The sequence below is a fragment of the Panulirus ornatus genome, chromosome 30, assembly GCF_036320965.1.
Source record: "Panulirus ornatus isolate Po-2019 chromosome 30, ASM3632096v1, whole genome shotgun sequence".
In the NCBI taxonomy this organism is placed as follows: Eukaryota; Metazoa; Arthropoda; class Malacostraca; order Decapoda; family Palinuridae; genus Panulirus; species Panulirus ornatus.
Genome location: NC_092253.1, coordinates 11545365 through 11560000, shown reverse-complemented (window position 1 = coordinate 11560000; position 14636 = coordinate 11545365). Strand labels below are relative to the sequence as shown.

The following is a 14636-nucleotide window of genomic DNA, read 5'->3' as shown; positions in this document are numbered from 1 at the left end:
GTGGGAGGCAAATATTGTACTTCTAAAGGAAAATAGAAATATTGGAGACAACCCAGATTACCGTTAAAAGAAACAATACTACATAAGTGGGCAGCTCCATCTGGACAAGTACGGCAACGATCGATTTGTTGCAGGAGATGACCAGTAACGGACTAGTCACGTAGCGATGTACTTCACTCACAATTACCTTGACCTAGTTACTAGTTTTGTGTACAAGCTTATGTATCTGTCAAGATGTTTCAATTTTTCTCCAGAAGATGATTCTGTCGAAACTCGTGTTGAGAAAGATAATACATAGCCTTTGTTTCCAGTTTATCTTGCTACCTTTTACATATTTGTTCTTATGGATAGCACTCATGTTTTTATTTTTGTTAGATGAAACTGAAGAAAAAGAAGAAGCTAATTCCCCAAATATATGAAGTTTAAACAAAATACCTTAAAACCGGAACTCGTGAAATGCTCTTTGTGGCAAAATTCTCTCCAATATACGTAGCCTAAGTTACACATTCCCTTCAACCTGTTGAGGTAATGTTATAGTAGCACACAGAGGTTCATAAAGCACTTGTTTTTCTTAGGCTACCTACTGGTAGAAAGTAAGGTACTTTCAGGTGAACTGAGGGAGATTAGCTCAGCCGATGGGCAAGTTAGTTCACTAGTAGAGCAGACTGGTGAGGTGAGCTGCTGAAGCTGGAGCATATCTCCCCGAAGAAGGCAAATAATGCGAGACCGCAGCCCAGCAGGAGCAAGTAGAAGGCACCTTGAAGGTGAATTAGTCCAAGGCTCAAATTCCGGTCAGCAACCTAGTACAATGAGAAGTAGGATGACTGGAAAGTGGTAGGTAATAGTAAAGTGATACTACGAAAATTCATAATGACTAGAAATGAAAACCAAAGCTCTCAGTAGCAATGCATCCGAAAATGTGTTGCTTCTGTATGAGATGCCATGCAGTTAGATTATCATAGGTAGAAATGAGGAAATATGTTGATTACGTAGTTACAAGAGAACAATCTTATAATTCAGTTTGTATTTGTGTATACTGTTAACCTTCCAATAATAACTCATCCATATGTACCTCAAATAAATCGTCGTTAATTTTTCCATTTTCTTCTCCATTCTCATTCTGTGCTCTTGTTTTCCTCATATGACTGGAAATGATGTCCTCTGTCCAGTAATCTATCAGTCCCCCTTCTATCAGGAGTTGCATCATGTTACTGAAGCGATGACGGAATGGGGCGCCTCTCCTGGCACATAATGTGGTCGATGATTGAACAAGACAAAGTTTATTTTGAGCATGATCATATCAATTCTCTACAAATTACGATAGCAGAACAACTCATCACATATGCCTGTAATAGAGGAACGTGACATATGATATATTTTCCTTCTATCCCATTTACATTAGCAGTAAATACCAATGTAGAGTACTATTTTCATGTAAATGCATTTTCATTATTGTACTTTCGAATCTTTTCCTATACGATCTTTTGAAGTATCTGCACTTTTGTAGCATGTCAGTTCCACATCCAATGAAATTCATATGTTACAGGTGAGGTCAAACCACCATAACATTGTTAGAGCAATAGTTAGAAAAAATGGACACCCGCTTGTGTAAACTGGCGTCATTATTCTACAAGGATACCGACAATGTTACCAAAAGATATTACCAAAGTTGCTACGATATTGTGGATCCAATGGAATTATTGCTAGTATAATGTGATGGCTACATTATCTGTAATGATTGATGCATTTACGACCATGTTAACTACTTTATGATTTGGATGAGTGTTGGTAACATACAAGTGTCTCCCGCTGATGAAGTTAATTTTGGCAAAAGTAGTCAGTTTTGTCCAGGCTGTCGACTGTTCCTAACACAATCTGTGGTGTAGATCTGCCTCTGTTCGATCATAGGTGACTCTCATGATGGTCTGATTCAGGAAAGAAATGCACAACACCATCAAGGAGACACAGCAGGGGTTGTTGACCAAATGTATAATTCTACTCCATGACAAGACATCCCACTGCAAGGCCTTACCTCCACATACAATTATTCGTGTTTGATGTTTCATGAAATTTGCCCACCTTCCTTACAGCCCAGACTTTGCTTCTAGTGTCTTAAAGTCCCACTCGCTTGGTCGCTGCTAGCGAGATGAGACTTTTGCTATGAGCTTGAAGGAAAAATGGAAAGAGTTTAGTGAGTTAAATTGATATATATACATAGAAAATAGGAATTCTTTCTGTGGCTTTTATTTTACTTTTTTTTTTCAAATCTGTTTGAATCCGCCTCGTAAAATTGGACTTTCGCGCACCCGTCACTTTATATCTAGTGGTCACAAGGAGAGTTTCTTCTCCTTACTTTCACCAAGCTTTCACCCTGGTTTATCCTACTTTCAGCCTGCTGTCTCCTGAATATTATTGCGTGAGATAAAACTACATTCTGCATTATGCAATCAACAAGAGATTTACTCCTGAACGACCAAGCGTTTCCTAAGGATCACCTATCATTAACTCGCCATAGAACTTACATCTATATTAGTGACCTTCAGAATACATCTGCTGGAGATATTCTTCATTGACTGTGTGGTATTCGGCTGTACTGAATCACCTAGAATTCACTGGCATAAATTTCCTGGCGAAATCGTCTCATCCTGATGGCTTAAAGACATACGAAACAGGAATTCACCTACGAAGAAATTGTAGATTGTTGAACTGGTCAAGATATTTCAAGCAGATGAGTGAGAAGTTCTAGCAAACGAGGCTTTGCTCCTCCCTAAATACGAGCTACCGACTCACCTAAATGCCCATCCTGTTCCAAGGGAATAGGAATACTCTGTCCTGCTGATGTGGATGGGCGTGTAGCCACGGTGGTCAGTAATGCTGGCGACCACGAATGCCATGCCAGGATTCTTGAAGGTGATGTGTGAGTAGCTCCCCTTCAACACTCTCCGGAACTGCTCCTCCATTGTGGCATACTGTGGATGCAGCAGGTCTGTCAGGAGTTGTGATATCCTAAAAGACAATAATGAAAACATGCTTTTCAGTTAATGCGTATGGAAGTTGGGACTGTCTTAACCCTGCAACGCATGTGTGAGAGAGGTGACTATCCTAGTTGGCCAGGTGGAGCTAAAGGGTCCGTGGATAATAGCAGACCAAGATGGCTTTAAGGAATGGACAGGACGGAGACAAAGACTTGGGTACTGCCTGGCTAGTGCGATGATTAAAAGAGTGAAGATCTAGCTAAATTCAACAGCTACTGACCCTTGAGCAGCCTTGTTGCTATGAATGTGCGGCATGTTTTATGTGTAGATTAGGAAGGAATTTACTAAGATAATGGTGAGTGTTGCCCTCGGTTCTCCGTTCATCTCTGTGAACTTTTCATCTATTTCCTTAGATTGTCTTTCATCCTTTGTCTTTCCTTCACTGCTTTTCTGACGTTTTCTGCACTTTCTAAGGCCCCGGCCCAAAGGATGGTGTAAATCTAAAAAGAATATATGGATGTGTATCTATGTGACATAAATAAGGTGATGTATGTTAGAGGTAGCAGTACCATGATAATGCTGGTGGTGACAGTCAGTGAAATTTGGGAAAGTGGCTGTAAAAATGTATAGCACGAATAGATAGCTCATAACTGGATGCAGATCATTATGGATAGAAAGTTTCTTTTTGTTTGGGTCCGCTCCATCAGCTATATGGCAGAAGACATTCCCTCTGGAGTATGGTGAAATCTTCTTAAAGTAAAGAACCTTCGTTACGATTCACTATGTAAATCTATTTTCCAGGTTTGTCATAGTGTAATGCTGTGGAACAAGGGAAATGGTTACATATCCAGAGGATATACCCATTTCATTTGATTTTGTGATATAATGCAAATGGGGATAGATTTAACAGCACATTGTCTAAAGGCCACGACTCATTTTGTTTGCTTCTCCACAGATGTATATACTACAGGCATCATTTTCTCAGCCATCTGTTTTCTTCTTCATTTTCCATACACGAATCTTTCTGTTTCTGTTATCACAAACGGTCTGGAGGGGATCTAGTGATCTATCGTTGTTTGAAAATACTTGTTTTCCTATGTAAGGTCATAAGAGATAAAATCTAACGTTGCCAAGTTTCAGTGTAGCTCTAATTGAATTCTTAAAGTTAACCGGTATATTTCCAAGAAAAGATACTGTTTAAAATGGAAAAGAAAATTATCCTTAAGTCATTTCTGATAGGAAAGATATCCAAGCCAATCATACCTTATCATACAATATGATTTGGATACGATTATACACAGCGAAAACAGAAAATTCTTTTTAGATACCAGGACTGAAAGATGAGGATGTAGAAATTGTCGGATGGAGAGACACGGCTGACACTTTTATCATGAATAATCACTACATTGTTCATTGCAATTCATTAAATGTATTACGTTTTGCATTATATCTTGCCTGCATCTCCTTATAGAGTTTCTGTATATCAGGCGAGGGATGATGCTTGTAAAACAACGTGGAAGCATCATTCTTGGAGTTTGTCCCCCAGCCCCAGCCGTCACGGGCCAGCAGGTCTTGGAAGCTGTTGATGGCAGGCATCTTGTCCTGAACAGTGAGGTGCGCCACCAGGGAGGAGCGGTAGGTGTTGGTGAGGATCACACAAGCCAACATCCACAGCCCCACTAACACCTGCAGGTAGACCCAGGCATTATGACACCCACGCTGTAACATTACCATACAAATGCACACGTATGATGTACATAGTAACGCATGGAGGCCCCTCACACAGACAGATAGACAGAAAACACACACACACACACACACACACACACACACACACACACACACACACACACACACACACACACACACACACACACACAGATATATTCAGTATTGTGTGTATCAAATTTTGGGAGTTTGAAAATTGCTTAGGCGTAGAAGCTTCCCAGGTTACAGTTAACTGCAGTGAATAATTTTTATCTCTTTTCTAAGGCGAACCAGTTTGTAAAATTTTTGAAGTGAACGAATGAGGTAACTTGCTGTATAGAACTGGAGCATTGAGTTGACAAGACAGAAAATTCTTAGTATTACCAAAACTGCAACAGTCAGTATCATTTCATCTAAATAAACAGCTGCCAGGCTCCTTCTGCATTTTTCTGCCCATTATTGTCAATAGATTCTATACGTGCTTTAGTCCTTTACTGTAAATGAAAAGCCGATAGTGCTCCTTCAGCAACTCCCTGCGCCTTGCTGTAAATAACATGTGAATGTGTTTTATTCTATCTCTTTCCTCTAAATAGAGCCTCTAGTACATCGAAAAAAGACTCGTCATATTACAATATTGAACTTTGAATCAATTTCATCTCCGGATATATTTAGGAAAGCTTGTCTTAAGAATGACCCCCAGTGTGCTTTCTAATGATTAAATCTATACGGAGATGATCTGATAATATTATTGCATGTATAAGCCAGACCGATTGAGAATTGATCACTTCCTAAAGAGTCGTCATAAGTATTGCTGGGGATGCCAAAGATAGGTCGATGGCTGAGATGTTCCCTGCCCGATCATCTACACGAGTTCCACTACCAAAGTTCAGAAGAGCGAGATCAGAATTGATGATATAATTAACCTTTTGTTTCACACAAGTCTGCCCGTATACTTACCAACCGATGATGATGAGCTTTAAAGTCTCTGAGAATTAATTTGTTGTTGGGTAATTGACTAAAACGTGAGGTGAACTCATCATCATCAAGTGCACTGGAACTGGGACAGTAAGTTGAACAAATGGCTAGGTACTTGACATCAAATTTTAACCTACATGCGACAGCTTCTAGAGTAGAATTTAAAATCACTCCTGTATGGGGTAGGCTTTGGTGTACACACATTGCTACCCCCATGAACATCATCTCCTCTATACGGGTAATAGTTATCTGAAATAGCACAATGTTCGACTGTGCTGTTCATATTGATCTCTTGTAGACAAATAAAGGATGACCTATATAATGCAAGCAACGGTGACAGTCGTGTCTTATTCCTAAGACCTCTACAAATCCACTTAATTATATAGAAAACGTTGGTTTAAGATTTCTTTAGCCGGCCAGCCTTTTGAGCCCTTCTTTGGGGGGACTCGGGCGAGTCCAAAGAGAAACGAGATCGGCTCCTGATACTTGAGACGGTGCTGTTGTCCATTGATTCCACAGATTCCATCGAGGAAGACTTCATCGAGGTAGCTCTCCCTAAGGGAACCACAGGATAGACGAAGTATGTAAGGTCTTAAAGCTAACTTAACATAACCTATGGCTAATTATTTCTGCAGTCTGGACTTTCTGAATATTAGAGTGATCAGGCAGGTTTTGGATGTTAATGTGCTATGAGGTGCAACTGGAGGGATGTCTGATTATTATCTTGTGGAGGCGAAGGTGAAGATTTGTATGGGTTTTCAGAAAAGAAGAGAGAATGTTGGGGAGAAGAGAGTGGTGAGAGTAAGTGAGCTTGGGAAGGAGACTTGTGTGAGGAAGAACCAGGACAGACTGAGTACAGAATGGAAAAAGGTGAGAACAAAGGAGGTAAGGGGAGTGGGAGAGGAATGGGATGTATTTAGGGAAGCAGTGATGGCTTGCGCAAAAGATGCTTGTGGCATGAGAGGCGTGGGAGGTTGGTTGATTAGAAAGGGTAGAGAGTGGTGGGATGAAGAAGTAAGATTATTAGTGAAAGAGAAGAGAGAGGCATTTGGACGATTTTTGCAGGGAGAAAACGCAAATGAGTGGGAGATGTATACAAGAAAGAGGCAGGGGGTCAAGAGAAAGGTGGAAGAGGTGAAAGAGAGGGCAAATGAGAGTTGGGGTGAGAGAGTATCATTAAATTTTAGGAAGAATAAAAAGATATTTTGGAAGGAGGTAAATAAAGTGCGTAAGACAAAGGAGCAAATGGGAACTTCAGTGAAGGGAGATAATGGGGAGGTGATAACAAGAAGTGATGATGTGAGAAGGAGATGGAGTGAGTATTTTGAAGGTTTGTTGAATGTGTTTGATGATAGAGTGGCAGATATAGGGTGTTTTGGTCGAAGTGGTGTGCAAAGTGAGAGGGTGAGGGAAAATGATTTGGTTAACAGAGAAGAGGTAGTAAAAGCTTTACGGAAGATGAAAGTCGACAAGGCAGCAGGTTTGGATGGTATTGCAGTGGAATTCATTAAAAAAGGGGGTGACTGTATTGTTGACTGGTTCGTAAGCTTATTTAATTTATGTATGATTGATGGTGAGGTGCCTGAGGATTGGCGGAATGCTTGCATAGTACCATTGTACAAAGGCAAAGGGGATAAGAGTTAGTGCTCAAATTACAGAGGTATAAGTTTGTTGAGTATTCCTGGTAAATTATATGGGAGGGTATTGATTGAGAGGGTGAAGGCATGTAGAGAGCATCAGATTGGAGAAGAGCAGGGTGGTTTCATAAGTGGTAGAGGATGTGTGGATCAGGTGTTTGCTTTGATAAATGTGTGTGAGAAATAATCAGAAAAGCAAATGGATTTCTATGTAGCATTTATGGATCTGGAGAAGGCATATGATAGAGTTGATAGAGATGCATAGTGGAAGGTATTAAGAATATATGGTGTGGGAGGCAAGTTGTTAGAGGCAGTCAAAAGTTTTTATCGAGGATGTAAGGCATGTGCACGTGTAGGAAGAGAGGAAAGTGATTGGTTCTCAGTGAATGTAGGGTTGCGGCAGGGGTGTGTGATGTCTCCATGGTTGTTTAATTTGTTTATGGATAGGGTTGTTAGGGAGGTGAATGCAAGAGTTTTGGAAAGAGGGGCAAGTATGCCGTCTGTTGTGGATGAGAGAGCCTGGGAAGTGAGTCAGTTGTTGTTCGCTGATGATACAGCGCTGGTGGCTGATTCATGTGAGAAACTGCAGAAGCTGGTGACTAAGTTTGGTAAAGTGTGTGAAAGAAGAAAGTTAAGAGTAAATGTGAGTAAGAACAAGGTTATTAGGTACAGTAGGGTTGAGGGTCAAGTCAAGTGGGAGGTAAGTTTGAATGGAGAAAAACTGGAGGAAGTAAAGTGTTCTAGATATCTGGGAGTGGATCTGGCAGCGCATGGAACCATGGAAGCGGAAGTGAATCGTAGGGTGGGGGAGGGGGCGAAAATTCTGGGAGCCTTGAAGAATGTGTGGAAGTCGCGAACGTTATCTCGGAAAGCAAAAATGGGTATGTTTGAAGGAATAGTTGTTCCAACAATGTTGTATGGTTGCGAGGCGTGAGCTATGGATAGAGTTGTGCGCAGGAGGGTGGATGTGCTGGAATGAGATGTTTGAGGACAATATGTGGTGTGAGGTGGTTTGATCGAGTAAGGAATATTAGGGTAAGACATATGTGCGGAAATAAAAAGAGTGTGGTTGAGAGAGGAGAAGAGGGTGTTTTGAAATGGTTTGTTCACATAGAGAGAATGAGCGAGGAATGATTGACCAAGGGGATATATTTGTCAGAGGTGAAGGGAACGAGGAGAGGTGGGAGACCAAATTGGAGGTGGAAAGATGGAGTGAAAAAGATTTTGAGTGATCGAGGCCTGAACATGCAGGAGGGTGAAAGGCTTGCAAGGAATAGAGTGAATTGGAACGATGTGGTATACCCGGGTCGACGTGCTGTCAATGGATTGAACCAGGGCATGTGAAACGTCTGGGGTAAACCATGGAAAGTTTTGTGGGGCCTGGATGTGGAAAGGGAGCTGTGGTTTCGGTGCATTATTACATGACAGCTAGAGACTGAGTGTGAACGAATGGGCCTTTGTTGTCTTTTCCTAGCGCTACCTCGCACATATGAGGGGGAAGGGGGTTGTTATTCCTCCGACACATATATCCTCTTGGTCAATCTTTCCTCACTCATTCTCTCCATGTGCCCAAACCATTTCAAAACACCCTCTTCTGCTCTCTCAATCATTCTCTTTTTATTTCCACACATCTCTCCCACCCTTATATTATTTACTCGATCAAACCACCTCACACCACATATTGTCCTCAAACATCTCATTTCTTATTTATTTCTTATATATATATATATATATATATATATATATATATATATATATATATATATATATATACTATATACTCATACAAGGATGCAAACATAAAATTTCTTTTCATCTCTAACCCTGCCGGTAGGGTTAGTAATTTTGTTTGAGGAAAATTCCTCCATCAAGACGCTCCAGCCGTAGAAGAAGACGTGGCTGAGTTCCAGTTTCTGACCAGCTACCCTCTGCAGCAGCCAGAGTGCGACGCACCACACAAGGAAACTGACTAGTAGTATCAACCAGACCACTTCTGAAAATGTCGGCAGAGAAGGTAATATATAGGGAAATGTCCCAAATGACATGGCAAGTCACGTTGCCATAAAATGGCTTTTGTCATATGATGACCACTATTCTACATTTATGTTATCTGTTTAGAGAATGTAGTTTATAGATTATCTCATTGATGACTGAAGAGATAATATTCTCAGTAAACATGATTAGTGATAAGAGGAGCTTTCCTGAATGATTCTGAGAAAGAAAAAACATTAATCTCTCAGTTGACGTGAAAATACAAATGGTACTTATTTCGTCTCTGTCTTTAAACAGTGTGAAAAACCCGAATAATGAGCGTAGTATTCAGCGATGAAATGAAGATATCTTTCACTTAAGAAGCACTTTTCATAACCAAGGAGTGAGGTCGATGTTTTCAACAAATGGAACTTAACGTATTCAGTATCTTTGACCAGAATATTTTAGCTTTTCATGGTTGAGGAATCCTGGAAGTAACATGGAATATCTTCTTGATTCTATGTCACTTCGATCCATTCTTCGCCTTCTTTCATAAGAATAAGTAAATAACTTTATGATAAGGCAGCTTTTTCTTAGCAATTATTAACCAGGTTTAGATTTAAAGAGCGCTATATATAGATTATGAGCTACTGAGCTTACATAATTTTTTTCTTGGTGTCATGGAATTTCGTTGAACCACTGAAGGGCTCACACAGCCTTTATGTTCCACGAAACTCCTGTTAAAAAACAGCCTCGCACTATTACTATTACGGTTAGCATCTTGAAATTGAAGCCTATATTTTAGGGATTAAGTTCCTTTTCATTAGAAGCTTCAAGGTTTTCTATATCAAGATTGTTGTTCTCATGTGACACATTTGCTCATGACAGCACGGTAATTCCCTTCTTGTAAACCTCACGTGAGTAGCTAGTAGACATGCGATCACTAAGAACAATTCAGGTACAGAGATCATATCGAGGAACACATGTTTTCAAAAAACCTATTCAAAATTGACCTAAGCATTTAAACCTTTTCATCTTGAATAAACATAGTCAAAACACAAAAGAGGCAGAAGATTAAAACAGGATGTTTAGGCAATGTATCCCAATCCCTCAGTCATGATAGTTTTAACAGTTACTGTTTCTCATTAACTTCGGTGATATTTAAAGTGAAGAGACAATATACTGAAACTATACTAACATTTGGCTCTTGTGAATGTTTCAAGCTTCAAATCACATTTTGAAATGTCTGTGCTGGATTGCATTGAGATTCTAATGATCTAACAATGTCGGCTGAAATTTAGGAAAACAGAATGATAATTGGAAATTGAACGAATGATGCCATTTCTACGAAGTGATACATGTAAGCAATAAACGATCGGACCTCAAAAAATTGTGCTTATATGTAAGTTAGTAAAAAGATAACTGAGTTTGAATATATTTGAAAAGTAATTATGTTAAGTTTTTGATTCGTTTACGAGTTCTTACATAGGTTTGTGTATAGCAGATATGCTTTTCTAGCAGCAGGCCTGTAAAAGAAGCAGAGAAGAGTGAATTCAATATTATTAAGTTTCCAACAGGAGATATCATTCTAGAAAAGGAAAAGGAGCAACTAAACTACTGCATCTCAGTGATAACTATTAAACACGTCGAATGGTCTTTCCAAACATTGTACTGAAACTATGTGAGTGAAGAAAGATAATTCAGACTAGAAAGAGTCAATGATTCTTTGAAAGGATCTAGTGGTATTATTAAGCAATAGAAAACTAAATACTGCGATTTCTTTATTTAAACAGAAATACTTCAAAATATCTTTAGGTCTTTATATCCACTCTCTTAGCAAGCATGGAACAGAGCCACTGTTCGTCTTATGCAAAATGAAGAAGCTTGTATTACCTACGAACGGTCTGATAATGGCCAGATGTTGTGGTAAAAATCTTGGCTTCATAGAAAATATAGCAATGCGTTCCTGCTTGTAAACGATCGTGTAATCCAAGATGTGTATCCTGGTAGGTGTGAGGTCAAGATTGAGGCCCAAGTCAGCCTGCTGGTGTTGTAGCATCCCTACTATCCCCGTCCAGTTCCCGTCTGGCAGGTCCACACCCCACTGACCATCCAATGGCTCCCGCATTTCATACCTGTAAAAGAGATAGACTCACATTACGTGTTCTGGGATATACTATGAGGTGATAAAGATGCACAACGGTGAAAAGATAATTCTACTCCGCCCTAAAAGAAGAAATACCTTTAGACGAAAAATAGCCTCTTTAACAATGGCCTCACTGTCTACATTTCATGCACCCTTTGCTGATCTAGAAGAAAACAAAAGTTGCACTGCGAAATGCACTAATCCACCTCTCTCTTTTTTCATGTTTCCCTGGTTAAAGGTGTACAATAGCTAACAGTAGTGTTCAGTAACTTATCAAAACTCTCTCTCTCTCTCTCTCTCTCTCTCTCTCTCTCTCTCTCTCTCTCTCTCTCTCTCTCTCTCTCTCTCTCTCTCTCTCTCTCTGGTACAGAAAAAAACCGTGTAAGGTTATATATATTCGTACTATTTTCATACTTATTCGCAATTTCCCGCATTAGTGAGGTAGCGTAGGTAACAGATGACTGAGCCTGAAGATGCCCAGAAATACATTGAAAGAAATGTCACGTGCCTGCACTATGGAAGTTCTTTCCAGATGTCCGTAAGACAAGCTTTACGTAGGTGGATGGAATGGCCATGGAGTTATTGATTGGGGTTCTCTTTATGCAGGCATTTATATCCTATGTCGAAACTTCGGTACTTCGACCTGAGAACATGACACCCTAGATTTACTGTAGATATACAGACGAGTTTTATGCGTAAATAACTTAAACTCACTGGAAAACCTTCGTATCCGACTCCCAGAAACTTCAGACTTAAATTTTACATAATAGTTGAACAATAATGGTAAGATTTCTTTCCTGGGTGTCATAACCGGATCTTTCGTCATCGACTTCTACAGCAGATCCACCAGACAAGGTAAATGCATTAACGAAATAAGTGAATGCACTCAAAAATGCATGAGTGTTACTCATGCATACATGTAACGTGAGTAATTAAGGTGTACTCAACCTGCCATCTCTTACACCAAGAACTACGACGTGTCCGGCAAATGTTACTTAACAATGGATATTCAAATACTGATTTTGACACCATTGTGAACATCTGGTGACAAGCAGATAGCCTCAACGTGAAAGGCATATAAAAGTTTGCTACAGGAACACATTCACAACAACATTTCGAAAGGACGAGAATGTCATACGAGATATTGTAGCCAGAAGCTACAAAGCGATTGATGAAGATAGAGGTATCAACCTGATGATATGCTCCAATAAAACATTTCACTCGTAATGAACAACAATATGGTAGGTCGTTCTGGAAGATTGAATCGTACTGATGTGGCATATGAGTACCGATGCAGTATAGGGGGGACCGTTAGTCCCACCACATAAATTACATTGGATGTATGAACTGCCTCACGAACATCAGGAACAAAAGTATGGGACGAGACTAACGAGGGAGATTATAATAACATCAAAATCACTACTAGCTGCAGTGGTCGTCGCCTGATGTGAGCCTAATTGCAAGCGTCACTGTCATCTGATGACGCTTGTTTACCAATAGGGTCCTAGGTACGTCTCTCTTCCCTTGTGTATCAACTGACTGTTCTATATCTCATTCTTGTATTTCTCTGACGATGTGATCATTACACGAAAATGCAATTGGGAACTTATTGTGTTTCATTTTCCTGGTGGAATACCTGCAGGAATGTGTGTGTGTGTGTGTGTGTGTGTGTGTGTGTGTGTGTGTGTGTGTGTCTGTGTGTCTGTGTGTGTGTCTGTGTGTGTGTGTGTCTGTGTGTGAATATCTTACGTGAAGTTGGCGTGGGTGGTGAAGCTGTTCATCATTCTGGTACCAACGGAGTCTAATGGGATGAAAGTGGTTCCCAATTTCTCGTTTTTCCGCCTGAACCTCGTGAAAGGAAAGAATGGAAGAGCCAAGACGTCGAATTTGTGGCCCATGAAGTCTTCGGGTTGTCCTGAAATTTTAATTCATATATAAACATGCGATCATTAATATCCATGAAATATAGAATGCTAAAACATGTCCAACATATGAGCTAACATATTAAATAGGCTGCTGAAAATATGTGACCACACTGCTCTTGAATTCTCTGATTTAGATAACTTGTTGTCTCAAATCATATATCGTAAGCACATTCCTAATTCATAACATAAACTTTTTCAACTTTTATACTCTTTAGGTGGGACAAATGACTTCTCTTAGACTATAATGAATTTTGCATTGAAAAGAATACATATCTATGTATCTATCATTATGCTCGCTCTCTCTCTCTCTCTCTCTCTCTCTCTCTCTCTCTCTCTCTCTCTCTCTCTCTCTCTCTCTCTCTCTCTCTCTCTCTCTCTCTCTCTCTCTCTCTCTCTCTCTCTCTCTCTCTCTCTCTCTCTCAAGATTTATGAAGAATGTCAGACGGCAGTTGATGCTTATTGTAACGAAAATATTTAGCAAATCACTATCTAACGGTAAGATACCTACATACACTTCCTCCAAAATTCGTAAATGCTTCCCTTGTCTTTTCTTTTTTCGTTTCATAATTCTCTGTATTTCAGTTAAGGCCTGGCCTTGATGTGGACTTTTCTCCGTGACTAGAACGTTTAACATAAAAACAAGAAATACTGGAAACTGGCGAATGCCATCCCTATTTATATGAAAGGAAAGAAGAAAGATAAATACCTTGAATTGCCATCAGATTAGCCTCACTTCACTTCTAGGTAAAACGATGAAGAAAGTAATAGGAGGAAGAGGAAATTTTGACATTTCTAAATTGCGAAATGATTTCAGGGAACCAGAGTCGCTTCCACAGCAAAAGATAGCGTGCAAGAATTGTTAGAAATTTTCCTTGTTTTAGATACCAACCGAGAGTGAAAAGTACTGTCTGATGTAATGTACCTCGTCTTTCATAAAGCATTTGATAATGTACCAGGGAAGAAACCACTATGAAATTCAAATTCCCATGGATTGGGGGTCGAACTATGGACATATTTTAGTGACTGGCTCACCGACGGTAATCAACATGCGGATTTAAATGGCGAAGTCTATGATAGGCTGAAGGTGACGAGTGGTGTACCACAGGGACCGGTCCTTATCCGTATTCGTTTCATAATGTACATCAATAATCTAAAATTGGGTCTCGTATCTAAAATGTCCAAAGTTGCGGATGATACGAAAATAGTTGATGGAGCTGAAAATTGGCATGAGTGTCAGATAAGTCTAAGAGAAATAAACAAACTAGCATTGATCAGTTAACGAAGATGAAAACTACTGTAG

The 14636-nt window shown here is 39.8% G+C and overlaps 1 protein-coding gene and 1 long non-coding RNA gene across 2 annotated transcripts; both read right to left on the bottom strand.

Moving 5' to 3' along the window:
• Positions 1 to 299: 299 nt before the first annotated feature.
• On the bottom strand, positions 300 to 1237 carry LOC139758576 (uncharacterized). Its single transcript, XR_011714869.1, has 2 exons — positions 1073 to 1237; positions 300 to 800 (listed from the first exon to the last, which is right to left on the bottom strand). It is a non-coding gene; the product is annotated as an uncharacterized lncRNA (long non-coding RNA).
• A 2056-nt stretch (positions 1238 to 3293) lies between these two features.
• On the bottom strand, positions 3294 to 13195 carry LOC139758270 (probable glutamate receptor). Its single transcript, XM_071679481.1, has 5 exons — positions 13161 to 13195; positions 11159 to 11400; positions 9118 to 9287; positions 4412 to 4661; positions 3294 to 3475 (listed from the first exon to the last, which is right to left on the bottom strand). Exons 1-5 carry the CDS (start codon positions 13193 to 13195, stop codon positions 3294 to 3296), a joined length of 879 nt encoding a protein of 292 aa, XP_071535582.1.
• Between the last annotated feature and the right edge of the window lie 1441 nt (positions 13196 to 14636).